The sequence below is a fragment of the Sinocyclocheilus grahami genome, unplaced genomic scaffold (genome assembly GCF_001515645.1).
Source record: "Sinocyclocheilus grahami isolate Dianchi unplaced genomic scaffold, SAMN03320097.WGS_v1.1 scaffold349.1, whole genome shotgun sequence".
In the NCBI taxonomy this organism is placed as follows: Eukaryota; Metazoa; Chordata; class Actinopteri; order Cypriniformes; family Cyprinidae; genus Sinocyclocheilus; species Sinocyclocheilus grahami.
Window position 1 is genome coordinate 894,427 of NW_015505528.1, and position 18,188 is coordinate 912,614.

Consider the following 18,188-nt stretch of genomic DNA (forward strand, 5'->3'; position numbering starts at 1 on the left):
TAGGGCCCTATAAAATGTTCTTAATTTTTCTGGTAATCAGATGAAGGCATAAAACATTAATTTAATTTATCCTAATCAAATGAAAATTAAACCCTTTTATTTTTTGGCAAACAAGGTGCTGCACAACAGAGGTTTACTGTTAAAATAAAAAAGAAAACAGATGTGATTATTCCTTTAAAAATAAAGATTTATAAATATGTATTAGCAGTAGTAGCATTGATTCTTAAGACTGCTAAATAGTAATATATTCTGACAGTTTCTTAACGTTAAACTAAACTTTTATTTTGACAGGTTGCCGTGAAGAACTTGCAGCTGCTGTGTATGTGATGTGACGGTAGCTTTCTCAAATGAAACGGTAAAATAAAAAACCCCTGCGAGCGTCATCCGCGCTTTAGTATGTGTAAACAAAACAGTGCGCCGCGCCATCTGCCATTCATTCATTGCGGAAATCATGGTGCCTTATGCGTGATATCAAATGCTTCTGCAGATTTATAGTATTACTATAGCATTTCACCTGAGCATTGCGAATCACGCGTATGGCCATGATAAGCGCTGAATGAATGACAGGCTTTCTGTTGTAACATCGCGCAAGGTAAATAAGGGTGACATCTAGTGTAGAAGACTAATGATAAGAGTCACGTTAATCAGATCTTATTTTAAATGTGTGCTGAAATAAATCCCGGAAAAGATCGATTTGCGGCTTTTGAGAATCGATATCGAATCGACATCATTTAAAAAAAACGATTAATCGAAAAATCGATATGTGTGCAGGCCTTAAAAAGTCTTAAATTGTACAATAAAGTCTTAATTATGATTTCAAGAGGTCTTAAAGGGGTCATATGATGCGATTTCAAGTTTTCCTTTCTCTTTGGAGTGTTACAAGCTGATTGTGCACGGATAAGGAAAGACCAGAATTGCGATATGGCTGAATGTGATGATTAAACTTCAAAAAAGGCTACAATTTCATTAAATAAACATGAGCGCTGTACATTCAAAGTCTGGTGCTGCACTGCTTTGTGTTCTGCCGTTACTGGGGAAACGGTGATATTGCTACCAAACGCACCACCTGCTGGCAGAGAATGAGCATTTTCAAAAAGCCTGTTGTTTTGTTCAGAGTTCAGACCAATGCGAAACCGGCCTATGTTTTTACCCTGCAAACACGCAGAGCTTTAAATATGAACTGGTGGATCGATAAGAAGACAATGCATTATAAAAATCTAAACCGTAGGGTGTGCGATATGTATGGTCTGCGATAATATCATAATTGTTATTTTAATGATGTGTGATTTGACATTATCGAGTACATCGCGAAAAGCAAACAAAACATACCAACAGAGTTCACGGTCTGCACACACATATTAGGTGATGAAGTCAGTTAATATAGGTTAAACTAGTGCACTCATTTAGAGTGCGTTCTTTCACTGCATCAGTCGGTCTATTAAAATGCATTTAGAATTATCACATAATACAAGATATGGGGGCAGAAAATGTATATATGTATATGATTTCATATAGTTAATATCACACGAAGAGTGCCGTTTTTTCTCCAAATGTCAACATGATTACAAATGCGATATTGATTTTATACAACAGTTTACGTACAGACTTACGTTTTAGACACCGTATTTCCTGCTTTTGCTCTATTTCGCCAACAAAAAGCAGCACTGTTTTGCGTTTCTGAGCAACATGACAGTGTTTCCTTCCTAAATGAATCAAGAGTTTAAATGATTCGGTTCAATCGCAATGACTCACTTATTAACAGTGACTTGCTCCCACCTACTGGCGGTTTTAATTTCACATTTAAAGTAAATAAAAAAAATAAAAATTTTAAACATCAGTTTCAATGTTTTATGTTTAAAATATCAACATCTAAATGCCACTTAAGATGCAGCTTCTGTGTTTCCTCTGCATTGCAAAGATACATTTTGTTGATACTGATTTCATTTGCTTGGTAGCAGCCCAAATTTGACTCAAAAGCTGTTGGCTTAAAGATAAAAATGCCCATAAAACTTATTGGAAAAGATTCATTTCTATCACTGCTGTGAACTGACCACACAGAATATAAAAAAATAAAAATTCAGGAGTTCGCTGTCCACGGTAGTCCTTAAGATATCAGCACAGTAACACACTCAGCAAAATATTGTCTAATAATCGTTATCGATAAAATCCCAGAAAATAGAGATATTTTTTTTGTCAGTATCACAAACCCCTAATTTGTTATTTAATTTATATAATAATTTATTGATGATAATCGTTTAAATTAAGATAATGATTAATACTTTCGACTCCATTTTCTTAAAAATTGTTTAAAGGCTGAAATGTAAAGTTTATCATTTTATAAAACTTTTTTTTTTTGTGAAAACTTGTATATGAACTGTAAATTATGCTTTTTATAGTCATTTTACAGTTTATTATGGTACTATAGACATTGCCCTACCCCGCTCATATGGTATTAATTTTATTTGTGCAGGTCTTAAAAAGTCTTAAATTTGTGCTTAAAAATCCTGCAGAAACCCTGCTCTGACATTTAGTAGCAATAAGCTTAATGTTACCTGCTAGTGAAGGGATAGCATCAAATACAGCAACATAAATAAGATCTCTGCCATACACATGCATACTGTTTGTGGGTGTGTAATCAGCCTCAGTGCTTTGTAACCAGAGACTCTCCTTCAAGATGAAAAAAGTATGTATGTATATATAGCCTATCCGCTGCAGCTTTACATCCATTGGGATTGAATGTAATACAGCCTGATTGTTGGAAGTGGTGAGGCTTATTACACCGTTCTAAAATGTGATGAAATTATTCATACATGCCTATGCAATGGGAATGTCAACTAAAACTATTGTGTGCTAAAAATGAGTAAGATGAATGAAATAAAATGTGCTAACAGACGATATTTTACTGCTATCCAGCACCTGTTTCACACTGCATGAGCGAGGCATGGGGGGGGGGGGGGTGAATAGCTTTAGTCATTTGGCGTGGGAAACTGCCAAATATTGTCTTTAATAACAATATATATAATTTTTTTCTATTTAGTCATTTAGCAGACGCTTTTATCCAAAGCAGTCAAAACGAACAAAAGAGCAACAATATATAAGTGCAAATGACAAGTCTCGGTTAGGCTAACACAGTACACGTAGCAAGGTGTATATATATATATATACACACAAAAAGAAAAACAAGTAGATAGAATAGAAAAAATAGAAAGCTAGTGTTTGTTTGGTTTTTGTTGTTTTTTTAAATAAAAATAAAATAAAAAATAAGATAAATATAGATAAAGTAGAATTAAAATAGAATAGAAAGTGCTAGAGTTAGAGGGTCAAATAAAGGTGGAACAGATGTGTTTTTAGTCGTTTCTTGAAGATGGTTAAGGACTCCGCTGCTCGGATTGATTTGGGCAGGTCATTCCACCAGGAGGGAACAGTTAATGAAAAAGTCCGGGAAAGTGATTTTGTGCCTCTTTGAGATTGCACAATAATATGATGTTCACTTGCAGAATGCAAGCTTCTAGAGGGCACATAACTCTGAAGTAATGAATTTAGGTAAATGGGTGCAGAGCCAATGGTGGTTTTGTAGGCAAACATTAATGCCTTGAATTTAATGCGAGCAGCTTCTGGTAGCCAGTGCAAATTTAAAATAAATATTTAAAATAATTTGCTGAGGGTGAAGACCTTACTTACACCACATTTGTAAATAATTTACGTTGTTTATCATAATAATTAACAACGATCACCAGAAGTAAAAAACTAAATGTATGCTGTAAACCAAAGGTGCACAAACTTCACCAAAAATCAAACTTGATTAAAGGCCGATGGCTAAAAGTAAATGTTGCATTATATCCATATATATTAAAATGTATTTATTTATTCTGTATGTTGGTCAGTATGTTCTCTAAATTTCAATGCAAAAATAGAACAACAAAATTGTTAAAATTTAGAAATGAAGATATGCTCCAATTATGTGGTTTTTATTCAAGTATGGCATGATATGGTATGGCGGGCCAAATCAAAGGTCATCGTGGGTCAGCATTGCTCCGAACAAACTAAACCACGGTTACATGACTTTTCAGTTTCACCACCAATTAAGCTTCCAACAACTCTTTCAGTCTTTATTTAAAAACATTTACCCTGAAAGTTTGAGTTAGAATAGTTTGCAGGTCATGAGTATAAACACAATGAGGCTGTTAAAGCGAACTAGTGAGTAGAGGATTTTACCTGCTCGGTGACTATCTCTGTTACAGTCCCATTTAGACAATTGTTAGCAAACGCCTTTTTTAAGACAAGTAAAAGCTTTTAAAAAATCATAAGGTTTTACTGATGTATTTTATGTCATAGAATAAAACATGAAAATATCTTGAGCTTGTTTTCACCACAGACCTTTTTTTCAGGCATTTAACCAAAAACCCATTAAAAATGGATTCGGGACGATGAAACCAGTAAAATGCTAACTCTTTTATGGGTTTTGGCCTACAATAATAAATCATCAATGCAACACTCTACAGATCCCGAAGTTCTGAGCAATGAAACAACTCTGCTTGTAACTAGTTATGACTAATATCTAAACTATTATATTTGGTTCTTTTAGGGTCACAATGGCTCCTGCCTTCCGCTTGACTATGAAGCCCAAAGCCACAGATAATATGACCCACCTGATGGTGGACTTCATTCAGGAGAGACAGCTTCTGCAGGGCCTAAAGTTCCTCCCTGGTAAGCTAATTACTAATGTTATTTAGCTGCTTGTATTACAGGATCAACCCATCTTGAGTTTGAACCTACAACCTTTGAGTTACCAACCCAGCATCTGCCACCTGTGCCTATGTTACTAAACCTGTGATAGAAGAATGTACTCTAACCTGTTCTGTAAATATGAAGATTATAATTCTTATCATAGAAATGTTTCCTCAGATATTACATGTGACTGATGTGTTGGCATGCCTACTTTAAAAACCTGTTAAGTTACCTCCAATCTTTTGTTTCATGCCAGCTAAATAATTAAACCCTGTCACTTTTCACAGGTAGTCAGTACAAAACTTAGTTTGCCTTATTAAAGAGTTAAAGGGAATTAAAGGAATAGTTCACCCAAAAATGACTATGAAATTTTAATGCTTCGTTTGTTAAAAAACACTTTTTTCACATAATTTTTCACATAATTTACCTTTATTCCACACCTCTCTGTCCCTTCTCCTCTGAACGCGCTGATCATTTCCTGCTTTTATGAAGCCCCTCCCTCAGAAATACACGATGGGCTCTGATTGGTTAGCTAGTCCAGTGTGTTGTGATTGGCTAAACCGCCTCTAGCGCGTGTCTAAAAATAAGTGTATTCACTGAGCTGCTGATCTGAATGAGAGAGAGAGAGAGAGCGAGAGATGCAGAGCGTGTGCAGAGTAGGGCGAGGCCAGGAACAGGATGAGAACGCTGCTTTTGAACATTGATTTTGAAACTTGTGAATCCATTAGAATCGTTAGAAGACAGAATCGCGATTCATATATGAATAGATTTTTACGTGCACCCCTAGTTTTCTCTTCCTCTTCTCTAAAGCAGCACAGCATGGCCTCGCCCCCTTTGCTGCATGTTCCCGGAGGCGGGGTTTATGTAACATTCTGGGTTCTTGACGTAACTGTAGCGAATCAGCTCATGGGGAAATATGAATAATTAAGCATAACTAGTTATAATTAACTATTCATATTTTAGATCCGCTGTAGATATTTAGCTGACCTCTCAGGGTCAACTGTCATTGGTCCAGACGCTACATAACGGACCTGGGAAGTAACTCATTGTAGTCCCTTACCAGTTGTTTTTGTAGGCATTAAACTGGCAGAATTGAACTCAAACAGCAACATTACACACTAACTAACAATAAAAAAGTGAAATCGCAATCAACCACCCCTTTAATGAACGCATTTTTGTGAAAACCTGAAATTCAACCAAAATTTTCCCCTTTTTTTTGTCTGTATCTTAAAATTAGCCTCTAAATTGCATTCATGGCAGAGGACTATAATAAGCATTAGTTTTGTAATTTTCAGCGTTAGTTTTAGAATTGCTCTATCAAATGATTCAGTATTCTACCTTATATTTGCATATGTTATGATGAGCTCTACTGATTTGTGGTTCATTGCATGGAGTGACTGCTTGTTTCATCTGCTGTTCACGTGTGTGTAATCATGCGTCAGGATGACTCTCTGCACTTTTGTGAGTCACTCTGGCTTTGGGGTCTACAAATGCACCAAATCCAGACATATACACATTTTTAAAAATAGCACTGAAAAATTAGACCCCTCTCAGCTCTATCATCCCAGCACAAGAAGAGGATATAGTAGACTAAGTGTTTCAGATATCAACATTTCAAATCAAGTTATAACTATTCTCTCTCTGTCTAATCACTGATGTGCCTAAATCTGACAACCTCTGATCTAGACTATATGCTAATTCTCTGTTTTTAAGTATCTCTCTGCTTCTTTGTCATATGACACCATTAGAAGACAAAATTCATGAATATTAATTTGCTGACACTGAGGTAATCTTCCAAGACTGTGCTAGCTTAACATTTGCACAGATATTTTTTCGTGTTAATAATATTAAGAGTCTGTATAGAGAGCTCATCTCTGAAATGTCAAAACTCAAGATATGATTCGTTTAGAAAAAAATGCACAAAACCATTTTAACAGATAAAATGAGATATTTCTTAATAAAATGGTACTGGCACCTCTGGCTCCTTGTATTTTGCTCTGATACTTAGTGACCTGACAGCATTTGTGTGTGTGTGTGTGTGTGTGTGTGTAGCCGGATAGGTTGAGCAGAGTTAATTTAGAAACATAAAACTCAAATCTGTCCCTAGCCAACCTGAGAAGCGTGGAGAGAGGACCAGAGTTACTGTATAGCATAGCTGCATTAGAAGAAGAGAAGAGTGGTGTTGTTTTTGACTGGATGTTATCTTTGGACAGGAATCTTTAACAGGATATTTAGAATACGAGACAATCTCATATGCATGACTAGTTTATCACATTGATTTGAATTGGAAAATTGACTATTTTTAAAGGGGGTACTTCAAGTAAATATGTCTAAAAGGTTTGGCTTTGTCAATTATCACATGTATCATATGGCATCAGTTGGCATTTTAATTTGTTTAAAAGACATATGCCTTCGAAAAACATAGTAATACATGGTTAAATGACTTAATGAGATAATTCAAATAATAATTGAAATGTGTTCATCACGAATTGATTATATATGCAGAGCTGTGATGTTGAGAAACCAAAACATTGCAAAACATTTCTTAGGGCCCTATTATTGTTAATAAATAGTTAATGTTTTATGAATTCAATTGATTAGACATGTTTTTTGGTTATTAAAATGTAATTAAACCATTCAAATTGAATAAAAAAATAAATGGAAAAGAACTTGGGCGAAAAATAAAACGGATTTAATTTCAGGCAAAAGAAAAAACGAAATAACCTTCTTAAAACGAATGTTTTCGTTAAGCATCGAAGACTTTTGGACATCAAGGGTACATTAAGTAATTTGCTGTTGAGTTATAAAAATCTCTGCCCATTCCTGTCTGTAAATATTCTAAAACAGCTTATTGTAGCATTTAGATCTCAGACCTGCCTCCCTTTTTTAAAAAGGCAATTTAATTCAATTAAGCTGTAACATGCATTTAAGCACATAAACTGCCCGTATTTGTCGATTCACTTTGTTGTAATAAGGAGCAAGGAGAATACATGCTGTTGTTAAAAACCAGAATAAATGACGATAAGATGTTCTCTACCTGTAATGCCTGTAAACTTGCAGTGCACAAGTAAATGTAGAAAAAGGCTGTTTTTGCTTTCACACATAAAAATTGCAACAACACTTTGAGCACTGCATAAAACACTGCCTATTAAATGGTGAAAATAGGTCATAAAACACTAAAAGCTGACTGTTTGGGTGCAATAAACGTACAACTTACAGTTACAAACAACCTAAGTGGATCTCAAAGACATAAACATGTATGACAGTATATTACTAAGTGGACAAAAACATGTATGATATGACACCTTCAAGGTAATACATGTGAATCAAAGTCCTACTTGCCTTGTTCTGATCTTCTGCACTTAGTGCCAAGAGCTCCAGAGATAGTGCTCGAGGACTGTCTGGTCATAGATAATGAGGTGACCGTAACCTGGAGAATACCGGTGGAGGACAGCAAGATTGACCATTACATCTTAGAGTACAGAAAAACCAACCACGAGGGTCTGCCGCGTGTGAAGGACGAGCAGTGCTGGGAAGTGGTGGACAACATCAAGACCAGTGAATACACCCTACAAGGTGCTGACAGCAATGTTCTGCTCAAAATATTTTACATTTCCCACTTTTATGCATTAGGAAAACTGATTGCTCTCTTCATTTGACAGGGTTAAGATTTGACACCAAGTTCATGAACTTCCGGGTAAGAGCATGTAACAAAGCAGCCGCGGGGGATTATTCGGATCCGGTCACTTTGGAAACTAGAGGTATTAAAGCATATATATATTCAAATGTTTGGGGTCAGAAAGATTTTTAATAGAAATGAATACTTTTGTACATCAAGGATGCATCAAGTTGATCAAAAGTGAAAGTAATGACATTTATTATGTTACAAAAGATTTCTGTTTCAAATAAATGCTGTTCTTTTGAACTTTACATTCATTGAAAAATCCTGCAAAAAAATATTTATAACAGTTTCTACAAAAAACAAAGCAAAACGGTCTTCAACATGACAATAATCATAATTGTTTCTTAAGCATTAAATCAGCATATTAGAATGATTTCTGAAGACTGGAGTAATGATGCTGAAAATTCAGCTTTGATCACAGAAAAAAAAAACATTTTAACATACATTACAATAGAACAGTTATTTTCAATTTTAATAGTGTTTCACAACCTTACCAACCCCAAACTTTTAAACAGTAGTTTTATTAGTAAAAACATATGTTATTGTACGGTCCTGTTAGTATTTCTGTGATATTGATGGTTGTGCCTCTCTGTGTTAGCGTTTAACTTCGGCTTTGACTCCACGTCATCTCATCTGAATCTGAAGGTGGAGGACAGGAGCGTGGAATGGGATCCTCAGGGAGGAAAAGGAGTAGACACCAAAGTCAAAGGGAAGGAGAACAAGGGCAGGTAAGAAATTTAAGATACTGCATCTTTCTTCCATTGAGTCAGCCATGAATGAGATGAAACATACATGTTCTTGTACTCTCAGATGATATTTTAATATAGTTTTAAAATTTCTGCTTCATCACACTGAATCCTGGTGTGTGTTGAGAGGTTTTCAGGTTTGGCTGCTAGTACTTTGGCTGTTAGTAATTTATTAAAGGGTTAGTTCACCCAAAAATGAAAATTCTGTCATTAATTACTCACCCTCATGTCGTTTCAAACCCGTAAGACCTTGCAGGGTCAGACAGCTCTCAGATTCCATCAAAATTATCTTAATTTGTGTTCCGAAGATGAACGAAGGTCTTACGGGTTTGAAAGGACATGAGGGTGAGTAATTAAATGACAGAATTTTCATTTTTGGGTCAACTATCCCTTTAATCAACACATCAGTTAGTGTAAGGTTAGTGTAAAGTTAGTGTTATTGTTAGTGTAGTGTTAGTGTTATTGTTAAAGGGATAGTTCACCCAAATTCTATCATTAATTACTCACCTTCATGTCGTTCCAAACCCGTAAGACCTTCATTCATCTTTGGAACACAAATTAAAATATTTTTGATGAAATCCAAGAGCTTTCTGACCCAACTGACACGTTCAAGGCCCAAAAAGTTAGTAAGGACATTGTTAAAATAGTCCATGTGACATCAGTGGTTCAACCATAATGTTATGAAGCTTCAAGAATACTTTTTGTGTTCAAAGAAAACTAAATAATTTATTGAGCAGTTTCTTCTTTTTTTCTATTTAAAATTAGTCTGAAATAAAAGTTTCATACTCTACATTTTAATATTGTAATGTCCAAATTCACTTTTAGCATTTAAAATGACTGATTTTAGTTTACAGTGTTTTAGATTATTTCAACAAAGTAGTGTAGAATTGGCAATAGCATAAAAATAATTAGTTTTTTAACATCAGTGCCTCCCTAATAACTCCCTGCTCTTGTTTTTCCTTTTCTACCAATCAGCAGTGCACATTTCACCAATCTGAAGAATATGTCAAGGTGACCGTGTGTCTCTTAGCAGTGGTCTTTAGCTCTTTCTGACAGCAATAAACCAAGCGCTACTGCTGGCTTACCTAGAGCCCATTAGTTCTGCTCGTCTACGGGCATCATGTTCACAAAGACAGATCTGAGCAAAGCGTTTCATGAAAAAGGATTACAGATCACCAGATAACTTTAATCTACGTTTTATCTTTCAGGAATTTCATTTATTAGTTGCAAGCTTACAAAATATGTCTTATTCATCATTTTAAAGAAATGCATCTTAAATTTTATTCTAAATTCCCTATCATACTTGTGATCCTTATTTATGAAATGTCTTCTTCTGAGGGTTTTTTCCTGTGTTTCTAAACTGAGTGCTCTTATGGGTTTCGCATGTGCTGGCTGTGAGTGTTACTGAAAGTAGATTCAATAGAATATACATAGAAATGTATTATATAGAATCACTCGTTCTGACAATGATTCTGACCAAAAACTCAACCTGTACTTGACATCTTTGCTATCACCTCTCTCTTTACAACTTGGCTACTTCTTACTGTGTTGAAATGTTATCAAATGATGACCTAAATATTAGTTTTGCAACGTTTAATCAAACGTAATTCTAAATACAAAGTTGCTTTTCCATGCTCACATCCTTATGACTGTGGTGAGTAAGCTTTCGTCTGAAATCACCGCTCTAATGCTTTTCTCATCAGTCATTCCATTACGGCAAACAAAGTGCACTGAACAACATCAATTTTGCATGTAATTACACCGGTCATGCATTGTAACTAAACCATCTGGTATGCCAAGAACCTTGTGATAATGCTCCATCGTTTACAATGTGTGGGTCGTCCTTCACCGGCCAGCTGTTCATATGCTAATATGTGGGATCTTACATATGGCTAATGGAGGAGGGGAGATCATGAGCCCTGCACGAAGGGTTCAACCATCCCTTATTCAGAATCATTTTGTGTTAAATAATAATACACTTATTTGTGCACTTTGTTGAATACACAGTCAGTTGCCAGTAGTTTTCTTGCCTAAATGATCTATACTAGCCATCCGAAGTCTGCACACCCATTAGTTTATTAAGATATATAGGAGTTGTTTTGCTGTTTTTTTGTTGTTGCAATAAATGTATTGAGTAGCATTGCATCATTTGTGCTGCTGTGGCTAACATGTTATGTACTGCTTTTTCCATTAATTTCTCCATTAGATTTTTCATAGTTCTTTTTGCACCACCATTGGCTGTAGTAGGCATCACAAATAGGGACATGCTGTGTTTGATAACTAACTGACACTGACTCTCTTCCTCTTGCTCTTTGTGTGTTGTGGGACTTGGAGTTTGTGTTTGCGCATGTTCTGATGATTGATCTCTGTCTTGAACCCAAGTGTGTGTGTGTAGTGACTGTCAGTGTCTCTCTGATGGTTTCAGAAGTGGAACGCCATCTCCTAAAAGAACATCAGTGACGCGTTCACCCGCCCCGAGAGGAGCCAGGGATCGCTTCACTGGAGAGTCCTACACAGTACTGGGTACCAAAACAGCCTTAGAAATCCTAAAGTGTCTATGCTATCCAAAAGACTGGAATCATTTTGGAAGAAGTGTCTTTGTTTTTGAAGGAAACTGATGCTTCTCTTCAACAATTTTGGGAAAACTATCCCTGTCTCTTATAAGTTGGGGTTTAAAAGGCAATTGCTATTCAGTAATACCATTAATTTGATGGTACTGAAAACAGATGCGAACAAAATCTGAATGGATTTTAGTTGAACAATGACACTATTGTACTCTGTAGAGCTGCTTTGTAGATTAAATTGAAGATGTTTCATAATTTTGGGATTTATGAGTGACACTGTTTTGAAACAAAATTGAACTAATTTGATCTGAATATTCTTTCTGTAGAGCTGCTTTACAGGCTGAATCAAATTTGTTTCATAATGTATTAACTTTGCAACACTGACGTGTTATTGAATTCAATTGAATCAACACTGACTCTAAGTCAAGCCATATTTTAATATAGCACTTTATACAATAAAGATTGTTTCAAAACAGTGTCACAAATAAGCAAGAATTATGCGAAGCTTTTTAGTGATGAAACAAATACAAGCGTGTCATTAATCCACTAAAGTAAATTCATGGTCGATTCAGATTAGTTCATCAAATTATGAAATGAGATTAATTCAGATATAAGCAGCTCTGCAGAAGACAATGGTGTCATTATTCAGCTTTTAATGACTGAGATGAATTATGACATTATTGTCTTCAGTAGAGCTGCCGTGTAGTTGAAATTGAAGTTGCTTCATCATTAATGGACATTTTGCAATTTTGAGAGTTTTGAAACAACACCGAACTGAATGGAGCGGAATAATGAAACTCTTGTCTTCTATAGAGCTGCTTTACAAGCCGAGTTGAATTTATTTGATAATTAATGAACATTAACACTGTTATTTATGGTGAAGCTGCTCTAAAGCAATCTGTATTGTATAAAGCACTATCTGAATGCGACTTTACTTCTAACCAACAAATACTACACATCCACACAGCAGTGGTTGCTGGAATAACGTCACATTATTGACATTATAATAATTTGAAGACTGTTTTAATTAAACTTGTGTGTTTGTATGCATGTTTAGGTGACACCAGTATAGAGTCTGGCCAGCATTACTGGGAAGTGAAGCCTCAGAAAGACTGTAAGTCCTACAGTGTTGGTTTGGCCTACAGAAACCTTGGGAAATTTGACCAGTTGGGGAAGACCAACACCACCTGGTGTATCCATGTCAACAACTGGCTGCAGAACTCATTTGCAGCCAAACACAACAACAAGGCAAAAAATCTGGACGTCCCGGTACCAGACAGCATAGGCGTCTACTGTGACTTTGATCGGGGTAATGAACTAAATCTGATCTAAAATGACATATAGCACTTTTTAAATTATTGTTTGATTAACCCAATAAAGCCTTCTGTATCATATTTGATGGTATATTTCTAAGGCCTCTAAATGATCAACATGATTTTGCTGGAAAACCTTTTGTACACAATCTACTACATGCCTTCTGTCTGATTGAAAGTTTGTAATTTTTGGCAAGTAAAAGGCCTTTTAGTATAATAGTAAAAATGTCCACCTTTTTGCTGTGAAATTTTTTTTTTATAAAGTAAACATAAGAGTAACTTTACATTTGTCTCACAAAACAAATCTGCCTATTTTTTCATATGTCAGGATTTACAGGGTCAAACAGTGTATATGCATTTTTTGTAGCTCGCACCTGATTCTTTGTTTCTGTTATCCATGTCTTCTGTGTTATTATGGGTAGTTTAAGTGTTGTATGTTCATGTCATGCTCCATTTTGTTCGACTGCCATAGTCTATAGGGAACATTATAGCCCACCCTCGGGTTTCTCACATGTGCAATCAGATACCTACAGATTGAGTTTCCACCATTTCCATTCATGCTTTTCTTGTGAGCTGGTTCGTGCACTACCAGAATAACTTCAGCAAGTAAATGTGACTGCTGCTATTTATTAATAGCTTCATTTGTTGTTTTTTTTCCAGGCCAACTTTCCTTCTATAATGCTGAAAACAAACAATTGCTTCATACTTTTAAAGTGAGGTTCACCCAACCTGTTGTGCCAGCTTTCATGGTGAGTTAGAGTACAAACATTTTATTTACACATGCAAATATAGGTTATTCTAATGCAAACCATGCCCCGTTTTTCATGTATAAAAAAAGATGATAATGTAATAGAATCCGGCAACAGGGGAAAAAATGAAAAACACTGAAAGTGAGTGAAATAATAGGTTTGTAATAGTATAAGCTTGTAATAGTCATGTACTGAAGTATTAACACCACTTCTTCTCAAAGCTAATGATTAAAAAAAAATATTTTTTTAAATGATGCACTGAAAATTATGCACTTTGCGTTGACAGATCATGTCCTTGTTACAGTGTAATTATACAATTAAAGTGCCCCTATTATGGATTTTTGAAAATGACCTTTCATGCAGTGTGTAACACAGCTCTAAGTGAATGAGAACTTCCTGCAAAGTTTTAAATCTGAAAGTGCACCGTGTATAAAGTTATTGTCTCTCAAAAGAAAGAGACTCCCAAAACCAAAATATTAACCTTTCATTACCCATAATAGGGGCACTTTAAGTAATGACGTCATTATTACTGTAGGATTAGGGTTTGGTTTAGAGTTAGTTAATTATGCATAATTTACTGTAAGTACATTTAACATGTATAACAAAGACACCGTAGAGTAAAATAAAGCGTTACTGCAGCTGCTTTATGACTGGTAGTGTGGTACTTTGGGAATTGCCAGACATAGTACATCTTTGGTTGTGTTTGATTGTTGCTAATGTTTCTTTGTCAAAAGATTAAAGAGTCTTCTTCACAGCACTAAATACCTGAACAAACTGAACCATAATTTAAGGGCTTCACTCTTACATTTAAATGTGGTTGTGGCTCCTAATTCAAAAAGCATTTGTTACACCAGTAGTGACTGTCTCTATGAATGATTAATTAAATCACTCATTTTTCATGCTGTTAACCAGAAATAAGCATTACGTTTTTGAGTATTATTATAAGTGAATATGAAAAAAGAAATGCATTTAAATTTCAAGAATATTTTATTTAATTATAAAATGTATTTAATTAAAAAATAAATAACTTTTTCTTATTTTCCACATTTCCCGTCTGCTCTAGCTTGTCTAATAATCTAGTTTATACTGTAAACTTGGCATTGTGCATTGTTGTCTCTTATGAGAAATTGCTTGTAATATTTCACATTGGTGAATTGCTTTGGATAAAAGCATCCGCTAAATAAATACATGCAAATGTAAAACACTCCCCATAGACTTCAGTGAAACTGATCACACATTTGTGTCTCGAAACGCAAGTTCTGCCTGACAAAATATATCAACATCAGCCAGTTTTACAGTGTTAAATTAAAATATACTATATAGCAGATCTCAAATGCTTGATTTTTTTAAAATTTCATCACAAAATCTGCCAGCTCGTTATATTAAGTTGGATATAAACATATGTCCAATTTTATGCAGTATACTCACGTAAAGTTAAATATATTACACAGCAAATCTCAACTGCTTTAATTATTGTATTGTTGCAAAATGTAAACTACATTATCGCACAGCTCATGTCAAAGTTGTTATATGATCTGTATTTATACTATCGCCCGGCTGAAAATATTGTTGCATTCTTGTTGTTCTTATCAACAAAGAAACAAGCTGTCATCTTAAACCAAGCGTACTCTTTGTGGTTAAAGATCTAGGCTTATGTACTAATTGTGATATGTTCTAACTCTATATGGGGTGTTTTAGAAATTATAAATGATATTAAAGAAATAGTTCACCAAAAAATTAAATTTTTCTGAAAATGGACTCTTCCTCAGGCCATCCAAGGTGTAGATGAGTTTGTTTCTACCTGGGAACAGATTTGGAGAAATGTAGTACCAGTGGATCCTCTGCAGTGAATGGGTGCCGTCAGAATGAGAGCTGATAAAAACATCACAATAATCCACACCACTCCAGTACATAATTCAAGGTCTTGTGAAAAGCTGTGTGTTTGTAATAAGTCCATCAAGGTGTTTTTAACTTTAAACCATTGCTTTCAGCTAAAATATGAGTCCATAATCCATGATAATGCTTCCTCCAGCTAAAAAGTCGTTCCATCTGAATCAGGAGAGAAATATGAACAGATCAAGCACTTAACATGTAGCTGTATTTTGATGTGAGAGGACAACGGGATGAACTTTTTCACTGGAGAGAGCATTATTATGGATTATGTACTCGTATTTTAGTTAAAATGCCTTAATGATGGATTCCTTTATTACAAACACGCAGCTTTTGGCTTCGCAAGGTGTTAATTGATGGAGTCGTGTGGATTATTGTGATGTATTTATCAGCTGTATGGGGCTCACATTCTGACGGCACCCATTGACTGCAGAGGATCCTTTGGTGAGAAAGTGATGGAATGCTACATTTCTGATGAAGAAACAAACTCACCTACATCTTGGATGGCCAGAGGGTGATTAGATTTTCTGCACATTTTCATTTTCAGGTGAACTATCTCTTTAAAAGGGTCTGCTAAACGAAGACTGGCTGAGTGTCCTGAATGCCTGTGTTTGTATTTCAGGTGTGGTGTGGTGGTCTGACTCTGTCTACAGGCCTGCAGATACCCAGTGCAATAAGAAGCTTCCAAAAGACAGAAAATGGGCTGGGAGGATCGAACAGCAGTATATCTCCGCAGGATCCCTCAGTAGCCTGTGATATCTGCTTCTACGATAAACTGCCTTCAGTAGACAGCTCCCTAATGCCGTGACCCGATTTCTCAAAACACCTGAAAAACTAATCAGGAAACCATTCTGAAAACTGGACACACTTCCGATGACCGAGGCATGTAGACTTCCAGGACAAAGAGATCATCGCCGCAGCTTTGACTGGCAGAATTTGGAGAGACGTTTCCCTTTATGTTCCGATGAAGAGAGGCCTCGTTCTCTTTGACAGACACTTGCTTTCATCAGGAGATGTTTGCATAAGGAAAGCTAGTCGCTTTATCAGGGAATAGTTGAGTGCACTTTCTTTACTGATTTTAGTTTGAATGATGACATGCTTTTTTGAGTTGTTTGTCCTTCACTAGTTGATTCTCATATTGTTTTACTTTCGTTCCTTGTAGTGTGTGTTAAATCCTTTCTATGGTATTTTCTTTCTTTTTTTTACATTAACTGTACTCTTACTGATATTGAACTCTGTAGATCATCCTTCAGCTGTTGATTTTGAAACTGGAAAACTTTGCACAAGTGTAAAAATGATAAAAGCTGCTTTTAATGTCCCCTCATTGTCATAAACTGTTATTATATCTGGATAATTTTGGATGTAGACTGTACATTTTTGTTGTATAAATGTGTCATCCTCCTTTTAAGTCATTTTAGGTCTAATTTTTTGGAATAAATTAAGAGTTTGTCATGCATTTGTGCAGAAACTAATAATCAAACCTCCATCTGTTTCTATGTAACAATCCTTAATGAGCTTCAATCCAAACATTAAAGCTCACCAAAGACTTCTGTTTGACTCCATGTTGACTTGTTCTGCCTCTGGCACCATCTGGTGTTGTAATCCCCAAACAGCATTAAAGTGGATCACAGGCAAATGAGTTAAAGGGGTCATATTATGTTTTTTTTTAAAGATCATTATTTTGTGTATTTGGTGTAACAGAATATGTTGACAGGCTTTAATGTTCAAAAAACACATTATTTTTCAAATACTGTACATTATTGTAGGTCCTCTATGCCCCGCCTCTCTCAAACGCTTTGTTTTCTACAAACACGTGCGCGCACACACACACACCATGCGCAAAACTCCGCATTTGAACAGTCAATAGCAAATACTTAAACTAATAACAAAACAGTTGCTGATTCAGAAGCGCCAGATTGTCATAGCAAAGTCAGAATTACCTCCTCTCCTAGGTTCACGAAACGGTCGTCCATAAAATACATTGCTGTTCTGTTGTAAGTCATCTTAAAGATTCCTAAATGCATTCCTAAAGGCCAAATAAAGTGCTTTTGCTTTCGCCTAGAAACACAGCGTCTCCCTGACATGCTGCTTCAACACTAACTGCGGTTACTGAAACCACGCCTTCTTTCTTTGCGTGCACATTTGGGCGCATTATGCAGATATTTCCACATAGTGAGGTAGATATGTGGGGGCGTGTTAGAACGAGCCGTTTTAGGGGGGCGTGGCAGAGTCTTAACTTTGATAAAGAATATCTCTTTGGTTTTGAGACTTTAGTCTTTGCAACTTCAGGGATCTTATCTATGCACAATCAGCTTGTAACACTCCAAAGAGAAAGGAAAACTTGAAATCACATCATATGACCCCTTTAACAAAAATATATATGACACAAATTAACTACGAATGTGCCAGTTTGTAATTAACGCTTTCAGGGATGTAAACCTTTGAAAATAAATATAGATTTTAATGCCATAAAAAGGACTAGTGAATCTGATCTTTGATAGATCTAGAGTCAGATT

At 35.6% G+C, this 18,188-nt stretch overlaps 1 protein-coding gene across 4 annotated transcripts in view; it reads left to right on the forward strand.

Annotated features, from left to right (window-relative positions):
* The window catches only part of fsd1l (fibronectin type III and SPRY domain containing 1-like), a 38,873-nt gene extending 21,563 nt beyond the window's left edge, over window positions 1–17,310 (forward strand). The window contains exons 6-14 of one of the 4 annotated variants that reach the window (XM_016229249.1): window positions 4,586–4,707; window positions 8,095–8,304; window positions 8,391–8,489; window positions 9,009–9,138; window positions 10,132–10,167; window positions 11,582–11,679; window positions 12,778–13,029; window positions 13,694–13,782; window positions 16,295–17,310. In XM_016229249.1, coding sequence (XP_016084735.1) covers window positions 4,586–4,707; window positions 8,095–8,304; window positions 8,391–8,489; window positions 9,009–9,138; window positions 10,132–10,167; window positions 11,582–11,679; window positions 12,778–13,029; window positions 13,694–13,782; window positions 16,295–16,480 — 1,222 coding nt within the window. In that variant the 3' untranslated portion in view covers window positions 16,481–17,310. The remainder of the gene's footprint in view (window positions 1–4,585; window positions 4,708–8,094; window positions 8,305–8,390; window positions 8,490–9,008; window positions 9,139–10,131; window positions 10,168–11,581; window positions 11,680–12,777; window positions 13,030–13,693; window positions 13,783–16,294) is intronic. The other 3 variants (XM_016229251.1, XM_016229252.1, XM_016229253.1) reach the window with 3 other exon arrangements.
* The last annotated feature ends 878 nt before the right edge of the window (window positions 17,311–18,188 follow it).